Genomic DNA, 11,701 nt, shown 5'->3' with positions numbered 1-11,701 from the left:
AGCGACATCCCAATTGCGTTCATTGGTCAACTGCAAGAAGACTCCAATCGCAAGTCGGAGAATATTAATCGTGCCCACACGAGTATCTCTGCTCTAGATCCTGCAGCGTATGTAGCTGGCTTTGCAGAATTACGCGGGCCATTTCCGACGCAGGAATCAGGGGATTTAAGTAGCGCAATGGATGACGCTTTACTGAGATCTAGCACTCCCTCTTCCTCACTCTTTTCAGAATTGGAGAGCAGAGATAAATCCGGTTTAAACCACAATATCCGATCGCGATGCTTTCGGTTTTGATAGTTACACTTATCGCACTCTGTTCCTGGTACTTCCTGCGCCCGAAACGACGCCTCCCACCCGGTCCCAGCTTCATCTCAGGTCTCATCGCAGGAAACAACGACTTTAAATCTTTCCAAAAATGGAACCAACAATATGGCCCGATCGTCAGCGCAAAGATCGGCACGCGAACCTACATCATCCTGGGCACGCGACAAGCAGCGCAAGATCTACTTGAAAAACGCGGAAATATATATAGCGATCGTCCGCCATCGGTGCTGCTGGACAACTACCTCTCCAAGCGAATGGGAGCGGCGTTCATGCCATATGGTCCTGAATGGAGGCTTAATCGCCGGTTGCATGGATCGCTGTTGAGCTCAAGAGCGGCGGATTCCTACCGGTATCTCCAGGATATTCAGAGTAGGATTTTATTACATGGGTTCTTGGAAAGTAATGAGCTGGAGAAATTCCATCAGTATACTTCTGATGTGATGTTCACGCTGGTTTATGGGAAGGGGCAAGGGAGGAATGATGATGACCATCGACGACTGGAGCATATCAATGAAATGGTTGCTTTTGTGCTGCAAGGAGCGTCGTTTGGGACAGCGATATTGGAACTCTTTCCCGTTCTGGATCGTCTTCCGCATTTCTTCATGAAGTGGAGGAAGAAGGCGGAGCAGCTCCATGAGAAGACTACAGGTGTGTATACTGAGTGCTGTAATACGGCCCTTGGGGTGGACTGTTGGAATTGGTGTCATGAAGCGATGCAGAAGCAGGACGTCGTCAATGAGCTACCCTGGGAGAATCTATGTTACGCGCTGGGAGATCTTTACGTGGCGGGTGTCCATACCAGCAAGATGGTAATGGAAATTTTTGTCCTGGCTAGTATTCTCCATCCAGATGCCGTGAAAAAAGCGCACGAAGAGCTCGACTCGGTTATTGGCTCTGAGCGCCTCCCCACATTCGAAGATATGGACCATCTCCCATACATCAATGCCTTTATCCTGGAGCTGCTTCGATGGAAACCCATCTCCCCTATTGCCGTTCCTCATGCGGTCACTCAGAACGATGAATATATGGGCTACTCCATCCCCAAGGGTGCCACTGTCATCGCAAACCAATACACCATCAATATGGACGAGAGCGTCTTTGAGAATCCGACAGCCTTCAAGCCCGAACGACATATTGGCAATCCCGATCCTCCCGTTTCAGCATTTGGCTTTGGTCGCAGACGGTGTCCAGGTGAGAAGACGGCACGATCGACTTTGTTTATCGTCATTTCTCGTATGCTATGGGGGTACGACATTACTAGCGCTGAGGCAGCGGAACGGCCAACTGAAGAGTCGAATGCGGGTTCTGTAAAGGCTGACTTCCATGTGAGAAGTGACGAGCACCAAAGGGTTATCGAGCGGGAGTTTGAATCGGCTGATAAGGATGAGAAGAGGGTTTTGAGGAGTATGCGGGAGAGTATGCAAGCTAAGATATAGATTTATGATCGCAGCATCCTACATTACATTCCTTATATGTTAATGATATTCGCAGTTAAAGACTTACGAATATACCAAGATCATGTCTAATTTAAGTTCTGCTTATTCTATTTAACTTATTCTATTTCAGTTAAGTATCACTAGTAGTGTTCCCTGCTTTTCAAGTTCACAACCAGAAAACTAAATTAAGCCAACCCAACAAGACACAGATATATTCAACAACAACCAGAGAAATAGTATTTAACAGGTGCTTCTTCAACATTCGCAGTCCAGTCTACGTTTAACAGTTGTTGGACGGGCAGGTACCGTCACCAGTGATGAACCGATACGATCCGCCCTGCAGGTCGTCAAGAGGGAAGCAGCCACTGCCCGCATTAAGACCGGGCTGGCAGCTGCTCTGGCAGCCGCACTGGTTGTTCGGGGACACAATCAGAGTAAAGGTGTTCCAGATCGGGCTACCATGGAACTTGACGGCCTTTCTGCCGGTTTGACGCAAGCAGCCCGGGTTGGTCAAAGACACGGACATTCCGCAGTTGCTGCAGTCAGCGTCGTTACAAAAGGCAGCCCAGCCCTCAGTGTCGGCATTGTTGTCGAGGGTGCTCACGGTGGAATTGAAGGAGTCGATGCTGACAACCTCTTTGGCAGAGGTAGTAGGGGCGGCGCGGATGAGGTTGGCTGCGGCCGCGAGGAGGATGGTCTTGCAAGTAAAAAGCATCCTAATAAGATATCTTTGTTAGTATCTGTTGCTATCGAAGGAAGCGAGGATGTGGAAGATGCGAAGCTTACCTTGAAGTAATCTTTCTCTTTGTGGTAGAAGAGAAGAGGGAGTTAATGAGAGAAGGATAATATGGAATGAAGAGAAAAGTGAAAGGAAGACAAGCGGAAACGAGGGGATTTGTATAGACAAGCTGGAGAGTTCTCGTTCATTGAAGCCACTGCCAGCCCTATGGGGCTGTTTGCAAACAAAGCAGATTAAAATGAAAAGTTTTTAATAGTGCGCAACCAAACAGTGAATGTTTGTTGATCTTCTAACAACCCTATGGAGCTACCCTAAGCCAAACCAAATTAAAGTGGAAGTCCCTTTGTGACGAGTCTGGGCAGTGAACTTTATACTATTCCCCCCAATCCACTACAAACGCCAGTAAAAGTCCAGGACAGTACAGCTCTGAAAGTCAGTGTCTTTGTCTCTGTATGCTACCCTCTTGTGAAACTTGAGAGTAATTTACCGTCTAATATAGGTCTAGTGGCTTAATTGGTTACTTGGCTAATTCGAGCCGCTGTACGGATCAGTTGAGCCCTTCTATGGCTGGAAATTTCCTTTGCCAAATGTGACGGCCTCGTACAATATAAATTTATTGGTAGACTTTCTATCGAAATACTAACATGGAGAAGGAAAGAAAGAAGCTGGGCCTGCCAGCGCTGTGCTATCTAGTGTGCGAAGGGGGTTCCTGCCCTATATTCAAACAGGCCAAAGTATACAAACATCTTGTGTTGTTAGTGAATGTCCGTACTCCGTGACACCTTATTCTAGATATTCTACCAGTAGATTTCATATTGAACGGAACTGTCACACACAGAACTATTTAATACTGAGAAACAACGGCAAGCTTTAAGCTCCGTGAGCTTGAGCTTCAATTGTGGGATAAAGAAGGAATACGAGAGAAACAGCTCCAAAACCAGGCAAAACAACTTCTAAATGAAGAAAAAGATTTGGGACTTATGGAACGGCGAGCAAAATTACAGCAAATAAATAATGGTTAATTCTGAAATCTAATGGTCAAGAATCTGTAAAACCCAGATGCCGGGCGATTAAAACCTGGTATTGTAAGGACCGTAAGCCGCGAAATCAGTCATGTGACTCACTAGTGCGGCACCGCCCCTCTAGAACGATGCCACCCGACCTGTAACCTGCTGCCCCGTAGAGACGAATACTCACTTTGATTGGCTGATGGCGATTACTCGATGAGATCGAGTCACAGTGAGATTGCAGATTAGATAGCGGAGATAACAACCATGTGCGATAGCAAAAATCCGGGGACGAATCGAGACGACGAAAACAACGCTGTGATAAGCTGTTCAGAAAGGCAGGAAACGGTCGTGCGCTTGGCTGTAATGGGTTCGTGCCGCGGAATGTCCTATCATGAAGGCTTGCCGGATGACGGATGACAGCTATGATGTCGTCCGGCAGGGATCTCTATATCATGGAGGGTCCTCTCGTATGTTGTTGATTTTGATTTTAAATACATTTTTTTTTATTTAGGTCGAGCTGGCTTTCTCGTCATCCTTTATTATAATTATCCACAATGCCCCGTTTAAAGATCAAGCAGCTTCTGAAGAAGCTTGAAGTCGCGAATGAGCCCGGGCTGAGCAATGGCCAGTTGATGTTAACGAATGACGACTTGCGGCCAGGTGAGTTCTTTTATTGACGATATAAGAAATGAAAAGGGCAAGAGAAGGTGACACTGCATAGTCAACCCCGAACAACGTCAATGGAAATGGCTCAACTTTGTGGCTTTCTGGGTGGCAGATTCGTTGAATATTGTGCGTTCTCCATATATATCTAGAAGAGAAGAGCTAACGGATATTGTGGATAGAACACATGGATGATCTCCTCGTCAATGATTCAAGATGGCTTGTCCTGGTGGCAGTCGTGGATCTGCGTCTGGGTTGGATACTTCATTGCAGCCTGCTTCGTCTACCTTACAGGTCGTATTGGAGCTGTGTACCATATCTCGTTTCCCGTCACGGCTCGAGCGTCCTTCGGAATCTGGGGTTCATTCTGGCCAGTGCTTAACAGAGTGGTTATGGCTGTGATTTGGTTTGGTGTGCAATCATATATCGGAGGTACGCTATTACTGATTTGACTCCGAACGTGCATACTAATATACAGACAGGCGAATGCGTGACATTGATGATTCGATCCATTTGGCCTAGCTATGGGAATTTACGCAACACCCTTCCATCGAGTGCCGGCGTCGACACGATGAATTTTGTCAGCTTCTTCCTCTTCTGGCTCTGCTCACTCCCCGCCCTCTGGTTCCCGATTCACAAGATTCGCCATCTGTTCACCGTCAAAGCGTACTATTCGCCTGCTGCAGCCCTCGCCTTCTTTGCCTGGGCTATTGCCCGTGCCAAGGGTCTGGGGCCTATCGTGCATCAGCCAAATACCGTTTACGGGAGTACGCTAGCCTGGGCAGTTGTGAAAGCATTGATGAGCTGCTTGGGGAACTTTGCGGCCTTGATCATGAACAACCCTGACTTCTCGAGATTTGCACGGAAACCTAAGGATGCTCTGTGGTCGCAGTTGCTCACCATTCCCTTGGGTTTCGCTATCACCTCGTTTATTGGAATTATAGTTTCGTCGTCTGCTTCGGTCATTTTTGGTCAGTCAATTTGGAATCCGCTCGACCTGTTGGGTATGTTCTTGGATGGGGCTAGCTCTGCGGAGCGATTCGGGATCTTTGTTATCTCAACTGGGTTTGCCCTGGCTCAGTTGGGAACCAACATTGCTGCAAACTCAGTGTCCGCTGGTACGGATATGACTGCTTTGCTTCCACGATATCTCACGATCAGACGTGGTGCATATGTCTGCGCAGCAGTTGGTCTGGCAATGTGTCCAGTATGTCTATCTTCACCCCCGCTCTCCCATGAATTGCGAAACTAACAACCTATAGTGGAACCTCGTTTCCTCATCAAACCAATTTACTACATACCTCTCCGCCTATTCTATCTTTCTTTCCTCCATTGCAGGCGTAATGCTCTGCGACTACTACATCATCCGCCGCGGCTACTTCAACATCCACGACCTCTACTCTGCCGAGAGAACAGGAATTTATTACCACTACTTCGGATTCTCTTGGCATGCCTACGCCTCCTACATTGCTGGAATTCTCATCAACATCGTCGGTTTCGCGGGAGAAGTTGGACGCGATGTACCCATTGGCGCACAATATATATACAACATCAATTATTTCTCGGGGTTCCTTGTTTCGGGTGCTGTATACTTCATCTTGGCGAATATTGTCCCTATTCCAGGGAAGAGTGAAAAGTGGTGTGAGGTGGATATTGACGAGGAAGTTACTTGGGGACGGGATGTGGGTGATGATATAGAGGGGAGGACTTCGTTGGAGTCTGGACGGAAGAGTCCTAAGATTAACTCTAAAGCATTACCATAGACTGGTGTTGCATTGTATATTAAATGGTTTTAATGATTGATGACTTCGACCTGTTTTTGTCAGTATTGCCGGAATTCTCTCATAGTGACATATCCACTTCTACACTCTAAAAACCAAACAGACAGCTAATCTAGCAAGTTAAAATAATAGTCTATAAATTGCTCGCTTTACATAGTGCTACAAGAAACATCCATATATTCGATAGAGACGGCAATTACCTATAGAGTACATATATACTTAGTCTTCATGCCAGGATATACAACCGCCAATGCAGCTGACCTAACAGTTGAAACGGGGATACCAGAATGATCCTCTCCATATAACTACCATTCTGTTTTACCACATGTACACACATTTCTTAATGTTCGAGAGTGTTGAGGCAGAATGGCATTTTCGTAGTCTTGAAGACAACAGCTTTGGAAAGCGCGTGCTACGAGACAGTACTGATATGGTTACTGGGAGATATGTCGTATTGAGAAATAGTATATTCATTCAAGATGATAGTTATGAAATCAATTTTAATAGCACGGGATATTGCAGCTGAATCAATCAGCGTCAAAATGACGGATAGAAAACCGGTCAGAGGTAGAGGATAATCTCGATCCTCTTAGAGATAACTGCCGACTGCGTCTTACCACTGCCATCTAACTTGTCAAGCTTCGATGCTGGATTTGGCAGACGTTAGTTTGATACTGAAGTTAGAAGACGACAACATACTTAGTTTTTCCATATCCATATCATGAAGCGCCTCATTGGTTATATCAAGAGACCCGTGCCCACGATAATCTAGCTAGAAGATCCTCCACACGTCTCGATCATCAAGGTGTCGATTCTCTGAAGTCTGTGGGAACAGAAGATTAGTACCGAGCTTAGATTGGGAGCTTCTAGGTCCATGGCCAGCATTAAGCTTGGTCTATCTTGAATCATATTTGATACATCCTTGTGAGTCCTTCTCACTTAGGTCCTGTTTGAATTGTAGCAGACGAAGTATTGACACGATGTTTCTTATTGAATACATGGCAATGAGATTTGGGAGCAAGACGTGTTGGAAATAGGTAAGACAGAGTTGGTGTTGCGTTAGCGTATCAAGAAATAGACAGCAAATGATCTACTGGTATCTTTTTGCTACATGACATAAATGCCCTTGTAAGGCAGTGGAATGAACTAGTAGGCCCCAGTCGATGTGACGGTCTCAAACAATATGAGTCTATTGGTAGACTATCTAGCGGAATATTAACATGGAGAAGAAAAGAAAAGAAAAAAAAAAAAAAAAAAAAAAAAAAAAAAAAAAAAAAAAAAAAAAAAAAAAAAAAAAAAAAAAAACTATATACAAACAAGTCAAAGTAGTCAAAAACCTCACGCCGCTGGTGAGCGCCCGCGCTCCGTGACCGTAGGTATCTCCTTTGATTGCCATTAATGGTAAAAAAAGTGAGTGGTGTGCCTAACAATTGACCAGAAAGGTGCCCGCGATACAAAAGTGGAACAAGTACACCGTAACCGTGTTTGGAGATTTCCTCATTGGGACCCCGAAATCGTCCGACATTATATCCTCACCAATCTGGGCTATTACCACGTTATGGTGGTTTTTTAATGGGTTAACAGCCAAAATGAATCAACAAAGCTGATCAACTGAGGCATTCGGGGTCCTCATCTCGAGCATAACAGCACAACAACATCGGGGAGCCGAAAGTGGCAAAAGCCACAGCCCCGGGTAATAACTATATAAACCTCTCCCCCCTGATACACCACAATGCCATTCCTCTCTTCATCCCTCCATCTCTCCCGAGGACTCCACTGTAAGCCGTGCAGTGCTTTATACCGCGTTTTAGCCACCCACCATACCACCGCGTCCCCACTATTCAGCTGATCGCCGCCAGATCTCAGCTCTCATCTTTTCTACATCCGACGCCACAAAATCATCACACTTGCACCAAATCGAAAGAAATGTCGTCCGGTGCTCTCCCTCAGACTCTTCGTTCCATTACGGCTACCAAAATTGGTGAGCTTTCCAAGCAGCGTGCTCTTTTTGACCAACGGAAAACCGAGATCGCCAATGCTGCTGCTGCCGCCCCGGACCTGCGAACCAAGGCCCAGGTTTTGCTGGAAGGCGTTACCAAGCTCAAGGGACACCCGAATGATGCGTTTGACAAAGAGCAGCTTGACGCTACGGAAACAGATCTCTCCACTTTGATGATTGATGATGGTTCGGAGCGGGCTGCCCATATCAATATTCGCCGTTTTCTCTTGCAGGGACAGTATGACCCTTCTGTTTCCGACTGGGCGCTACAGGATTGGATTTCGGAGCTGGAGCAGGAGATCCAGCACCTTGTTCTGAAGCATCAACACGCTTCGTTCTACAGCGGCCTGGTTACGGAGTGGTTGGCGAACCTGGATGAGACTACTTCGGAGGAGCCTGAGGCTGGTAATACTGGCCGGTCGGAAATGCATGAGCAGCGCGCGACATGGGAAGGTTATGTTTTCAACAAGACGAATGTCGACGCGGACCACATCCATAGTTATCTGGATGACCTGTTTACCAAGACTCCTCTGACACAGCAAGCGCTCAAACAGTTGCGAGAGAGCATTAGTCGCTTTGGGTGGGACCTTTCTGGACGGAAGAAATGGTTCACTGCGGATGTGCTCAAGACGGTTACTGAGGCGCTTTTGAAATCGGATCTTCTCACCAAGGATAAGACAATCATTCTGAAGGAGTTCATGCGTAATCCGGCAGTCACTCAGGAGGTTGTCGACGTGCTCAACATGCGTCTTGCAGCTCTGGACAGCTGGGACTGGCCGGCAGGCGAGGCTATCCCATTGGAGATGCGTCGACAGCTCAACGGCAAGTACCGTGTGTACATGGATGAAGACCTGCTTGACAGTATCATGTTCCAGTTCCTTGGGCTTGAATGGTCTGTGAAGTTTCGGGAAGTGTTCAGTACGTTCCGCGACAGCCAGGCTTGGTATACATTGCGTGAGCATATCTCCGAGCGCGAGAAGAACCGTCGCCGTTATTATTCCATCGATCAGACGAAAAACTATATCACCAAAAGTGTCAACGACCACCGACAAAAAACATATAAAGATCAATACTTCATGACTCAACTGCCCACTTCAATGGAATCCGGTGTTCCAGATTACGAAGGCGAAGAGAGCGTTGATTCAGCTGGGAGGGAAACGCAAAGGAATCCCTTAGAGACCAAGCACTCTCTACTTCACCTTCTGGTAACCGAATCGATTATTCAATCTACCCTCCATGGCCAGTTCACAGCCATTCGCTCCGACTTTAAGTACTTTGGACCATCGCTTCCGCATGAGACGATCCTGACCGTCTTGTCTTACTTCGGGGTTCCTGACAACTGGATTCGCTTTTTCAAGATCTTCCTCGAGATGCCTATGAAGTTTGTCCAAGATGGACCGAACGCCACAACCCGATTCCGAAAGCGCGGTGTGCCTATGAGTCATGCACTCTCAGATTTCTTCGGGGAGGTTGTTTTGTTCTGCATGGACTATACCGTGAATCGGCGCACGGATGGTGCTTTTCTCTACCGTCTACATGATGACTTTTGGTTCTGGGGAAATGAGGCTACTTGCGTCAAGGCTTGGAAGGCGATGTCGGACTTTGCCAACACGGTGGGTCTGGAATTCAACGAGGAGAAGACAGGCACGGTACAGATCACGAACGACAACAGCCAGGCACCACCAGGGACTTTCAGCAAAGAGCAGAAGACCGTTGATGCTGATACTGTTCTACCTGCCGGCGACATTCGCTGGGGCTTCCTTAAACTCGATGCGCAACAAGGCCGCTTCATTATTGACCAGGGACAAGTGGACAACCATATCGCAGAGTTGAAGCACCAGCTCTCGTCGTGCAAGAGCATCTTTGCCTGGGTACAGGCGTGGAACAGCTACTTTGCGCGATTCTTTCCCAACAACTTTGCCAAGCCCGCCGTGTGTTTCGGGCGAGACCATATCGACATGGCTATCTCGGCCCTTGGCCGCATCGAGCGCGCAGTCGTCGAATCCTTCACAGGTTCGCCTAGCGGCGTGACGGATTACCTCCGCAAAGTAATCGCAGACCGGTTCGGCGTCCATGAACTCCCGGAGGGATTCTTCTACTTCCCGGTTGAACTCGGTGGTTTGGAACTCGCCAACCCATACATTCCCCTTCTAGCCATGCGCGAGGATATCAAGCAAACGCCGCAGGGCCGTCTCCAACGAGTCTTTATCGAAGACGAAACGAAATACAATGCGGCTAAGAAGAGGTTCGAGGAATCCGGCCCTAACACCTCTGTTGTGGGCAGTATCTACGACAATAGTGACGACGAAGAGGCGAGACCCCGATCATCGTCGACCGATTTCCCCACTCTAGACGAATACAGGCGTCACCCCGAAACCTACAGCGCTCCTCTCCTCAATGCATATGAAGATCTCACTCGTATTCCCGAAGAAGCTAGCATCAAACAATCCCCGAACTTCCGAGGCACACAGTCTTCTCTGCAGCAGAAACTTGTGGACGATGACAACGTGAAGATCTCTGGAGAGTGGGATGACATGTCGGCGTACTGGCGCTGGACGGCAGAGTTGTATCATCGTGAGGTGGTCGCGAGATATGGTGGACTGGCGGCAGTGAATCGGGAGTTCATGCCGTTGGGTGTCATCAAGACGTTGAAGGAGGGGCGCATGAGGTGGGAGAATTAGATTAGAGCTACGGCTTAACTCCGTAAAGGAGCTTTGTGTTAATAGTTATGATAAAAACTGCATTGCAGTAAGAAATGGTACATAATATCTCTACATTCGACGACAGATCCAAATGTAACATGGTCATTTTGACTTGGTCACCTGAGAACCATGCCAGCAACATTCCACGTAGAGGTACCCGTATCCCTTGCTGAAACATCGGCCGTCATGTATATTTATAGCGGTGTTATGCATAAAGTAACCATACCAACCAGCTTTACAGTTCCTTACAGTCACCTCAATTAAATCCAGCCACCCACTTTAATTCTCGATTGTACAGCATTCCGAGCCAGTGAGTCGCAGCTTGGTGGAGTGAGTACTCCAGGTGCAGACAAGGAATGAACGCTCCAGGGACATCCGTCGAAAGACGGCACCATCTGGAAATGTTCTAGAAGGATTCCGGAATCTCGAGCACCATACCGAATATTGAATAAGTAATCCGTAGCGTACTGACACCAAAATCGTAATGGTTGGTATGACTCAGTGTAGTAGCAGGGGTGAATGACTCGAAGCAGTTACAGAGCAAGGTATGTGACCTATGGAATGCAAGGATTGCCTGCAACGGTCTTACCAGATAATAGCGGATGTCAGATGCATTTATTGCAAAGATACTAGTCACAGGTACGTTTGTACTGCGTACAAATGCATCTGTACGGAATAGACAAGATGGTCTATCCTGTACACATGCCGTACGAGGTTATCTGCTGCGTACGCAAGTTTCGAAACGCATTGTAAGTTAGTTAGTCTAGCAACAGTAGGTTATTCGTCCGGTAATACTCCTTGCAATAGCTATGATAATTATAGTCTCGGGGTAAGTTTCCAGCCGTCGTATTATATGAAGCGGTGTATAAGCCCAGAGGCAGAGCATAGAAAGTGGGGTGCATGAGCGTTATGGCGAAGAATATTCCCAGAAAGGACGAGAAAAAAGAGTTTCACCCCGTGCAGTTGGGCAGGATACAGAAGTAAACTTTGAGTCAAGAATCCTGCAGCAGTCGTATGGCGGATATCTCCGTGGGAAATTACCGAAAT

General features: G+C 47.3%; 4 protein-coding genes across 4 annotated transcripts; 3 read left to right on the top strand and 1 right to left on the bottom strand.

Moving 5' to 3' along the window:
• Positions 1 to 278: 278 nt before the first annotated feature.
• Positions 279 to 1,760, top strand: EURHEDRAFT_462877 (cytochrome P450; the record flags this gene model as incomplete). Its single annotated transcript, XM_040784840.1, has 1 exon — positions 279 to 1,760. One exon carries the CDS (start codon positions 279 to 281, stop codon positions 1,758 to 1,760), a length of 1,482 nt encoding a protein of 493 aa, XP_040636058.1.
• A 140-nt stretch (positions 1,761 to 1,900) lies between these two features.
• On the bottom strand, positions 1,901 to 2,810 carry EURHEDRAFT_191742 (uncharacterized protein). Its single transcript, XM_040777911.1, has one exon. The coding sequence runs from the start codon at positions 2,473 to 2,475 to the stop codon at positions 2,041 to 2,043; it is 435 nt and encodes a 144-aa protein (XP_040636057.1). The 5' UTR covers positions 2,476 to 2,810; the 3' UTR covers positions 1,901 to 2,040.
• Positions 2,811 to 4,015: 1,205 nt separating this feature from the next.
• EURHEDRAFT_415495 (nucleobase cation symporter-1 family protein) lies at positions 4,016 to 6,008 on the top strand. The gene is made up of 5 exons (XM_040782707.1): positions 4,016 to 4,169; positions 4,231 to 4,301; positions 4,355 to 4,604; positions 4,655 to 5,379; positions 5,435 to 6,008. The coding sequence occupies exons 1-5, from the start codon at positions 4,064 to 4,066 to the stop codon at positions 5,933 to 5,935; spliced, it is 1,653 nt and encodes a 550-aa protein (XP_040636056.1). The 5' UTR covers positions 4,016 to 4,063; the 3' UTR covers positions 5,936 to 6,008.
• Positions 6,009 to 7,537: 1,529 nt separating this feature from the next.
• On the top strand, positions 7,538 to 10,773 carry EURHEDRAFT_415493 (uncharacterized protein). Its single transcript, XM_040782706.1, has one exon. It carries the CDS (start codon positions 7,880 to 7,882, stop codon positions 10,631 to 10,633), a length of 2,754 nt encoding a protein of 917 aa, XP_040636055.1. The 5' UTR covers positions 7,538 to 7,879; the 3' UTR covers positions 10,634 to 10,773.
• The last annotated feature ends 928 nt before the right edge of the window (positions 10,774 to 11,701 follow it).

The sequence above is a fragment of the Aspergillus ruber genome (genome assembly GCF_000600275.1).
Source record: "Aspergillus ruber CBS 135680 unplaced genomic scaffold scaffold00027, whole genome shotgun sequence".
Lineage (NCBI taxonomy): Eukaryota > Fungi > Ascomycota > Eurotiomycetes > Eurotiales > Aspergillaceae > Aspergillus > Aspergillus ruber.
The sequence above is the reverse complement of the archived record's forward strand: the minus strand, read 5'-3'. Positions and strand labels throughout refer to the sequence as shown.

Coding starts and splice junctions, on each gene's coding strand:
- EURHEDRAFT_415495 (XM_040782707.1), top strand. CDS start 4,064: ATGCCCCGTTTAAAGATCAAGCAGCTTCTGAAGAAGCTTGAAGTCGCG. Junction 4,170..4,230: donor GAATGACGACTTGCGGCCAG/GTGAGTTCTTTT, acceptor GACACTGCATAG/TCAACCCCGAACAACGTCAA. Junction 4,605..4,654: donor TGTGCAATCATATATCGGAG/GTACGCTATTAC, acceptor ATATACAGACAG/GCGAATGCGTGACATTGATG.
- EURHEDRAFT_191742 (XM_040777911.1), bottom strand. CDS start 2,475: ATGCTTTTTACTTGCAAGACCATCCTCCTCGCGGCCGCAGCCAACCTC.
- EURHEDRAFT_415493 (XM_040782706.1), top strand. CDS start 7,880: ATGTCGTCCGGTGCTCTCCCTCAGACTCTTCGTTCCATTACGGCTACC.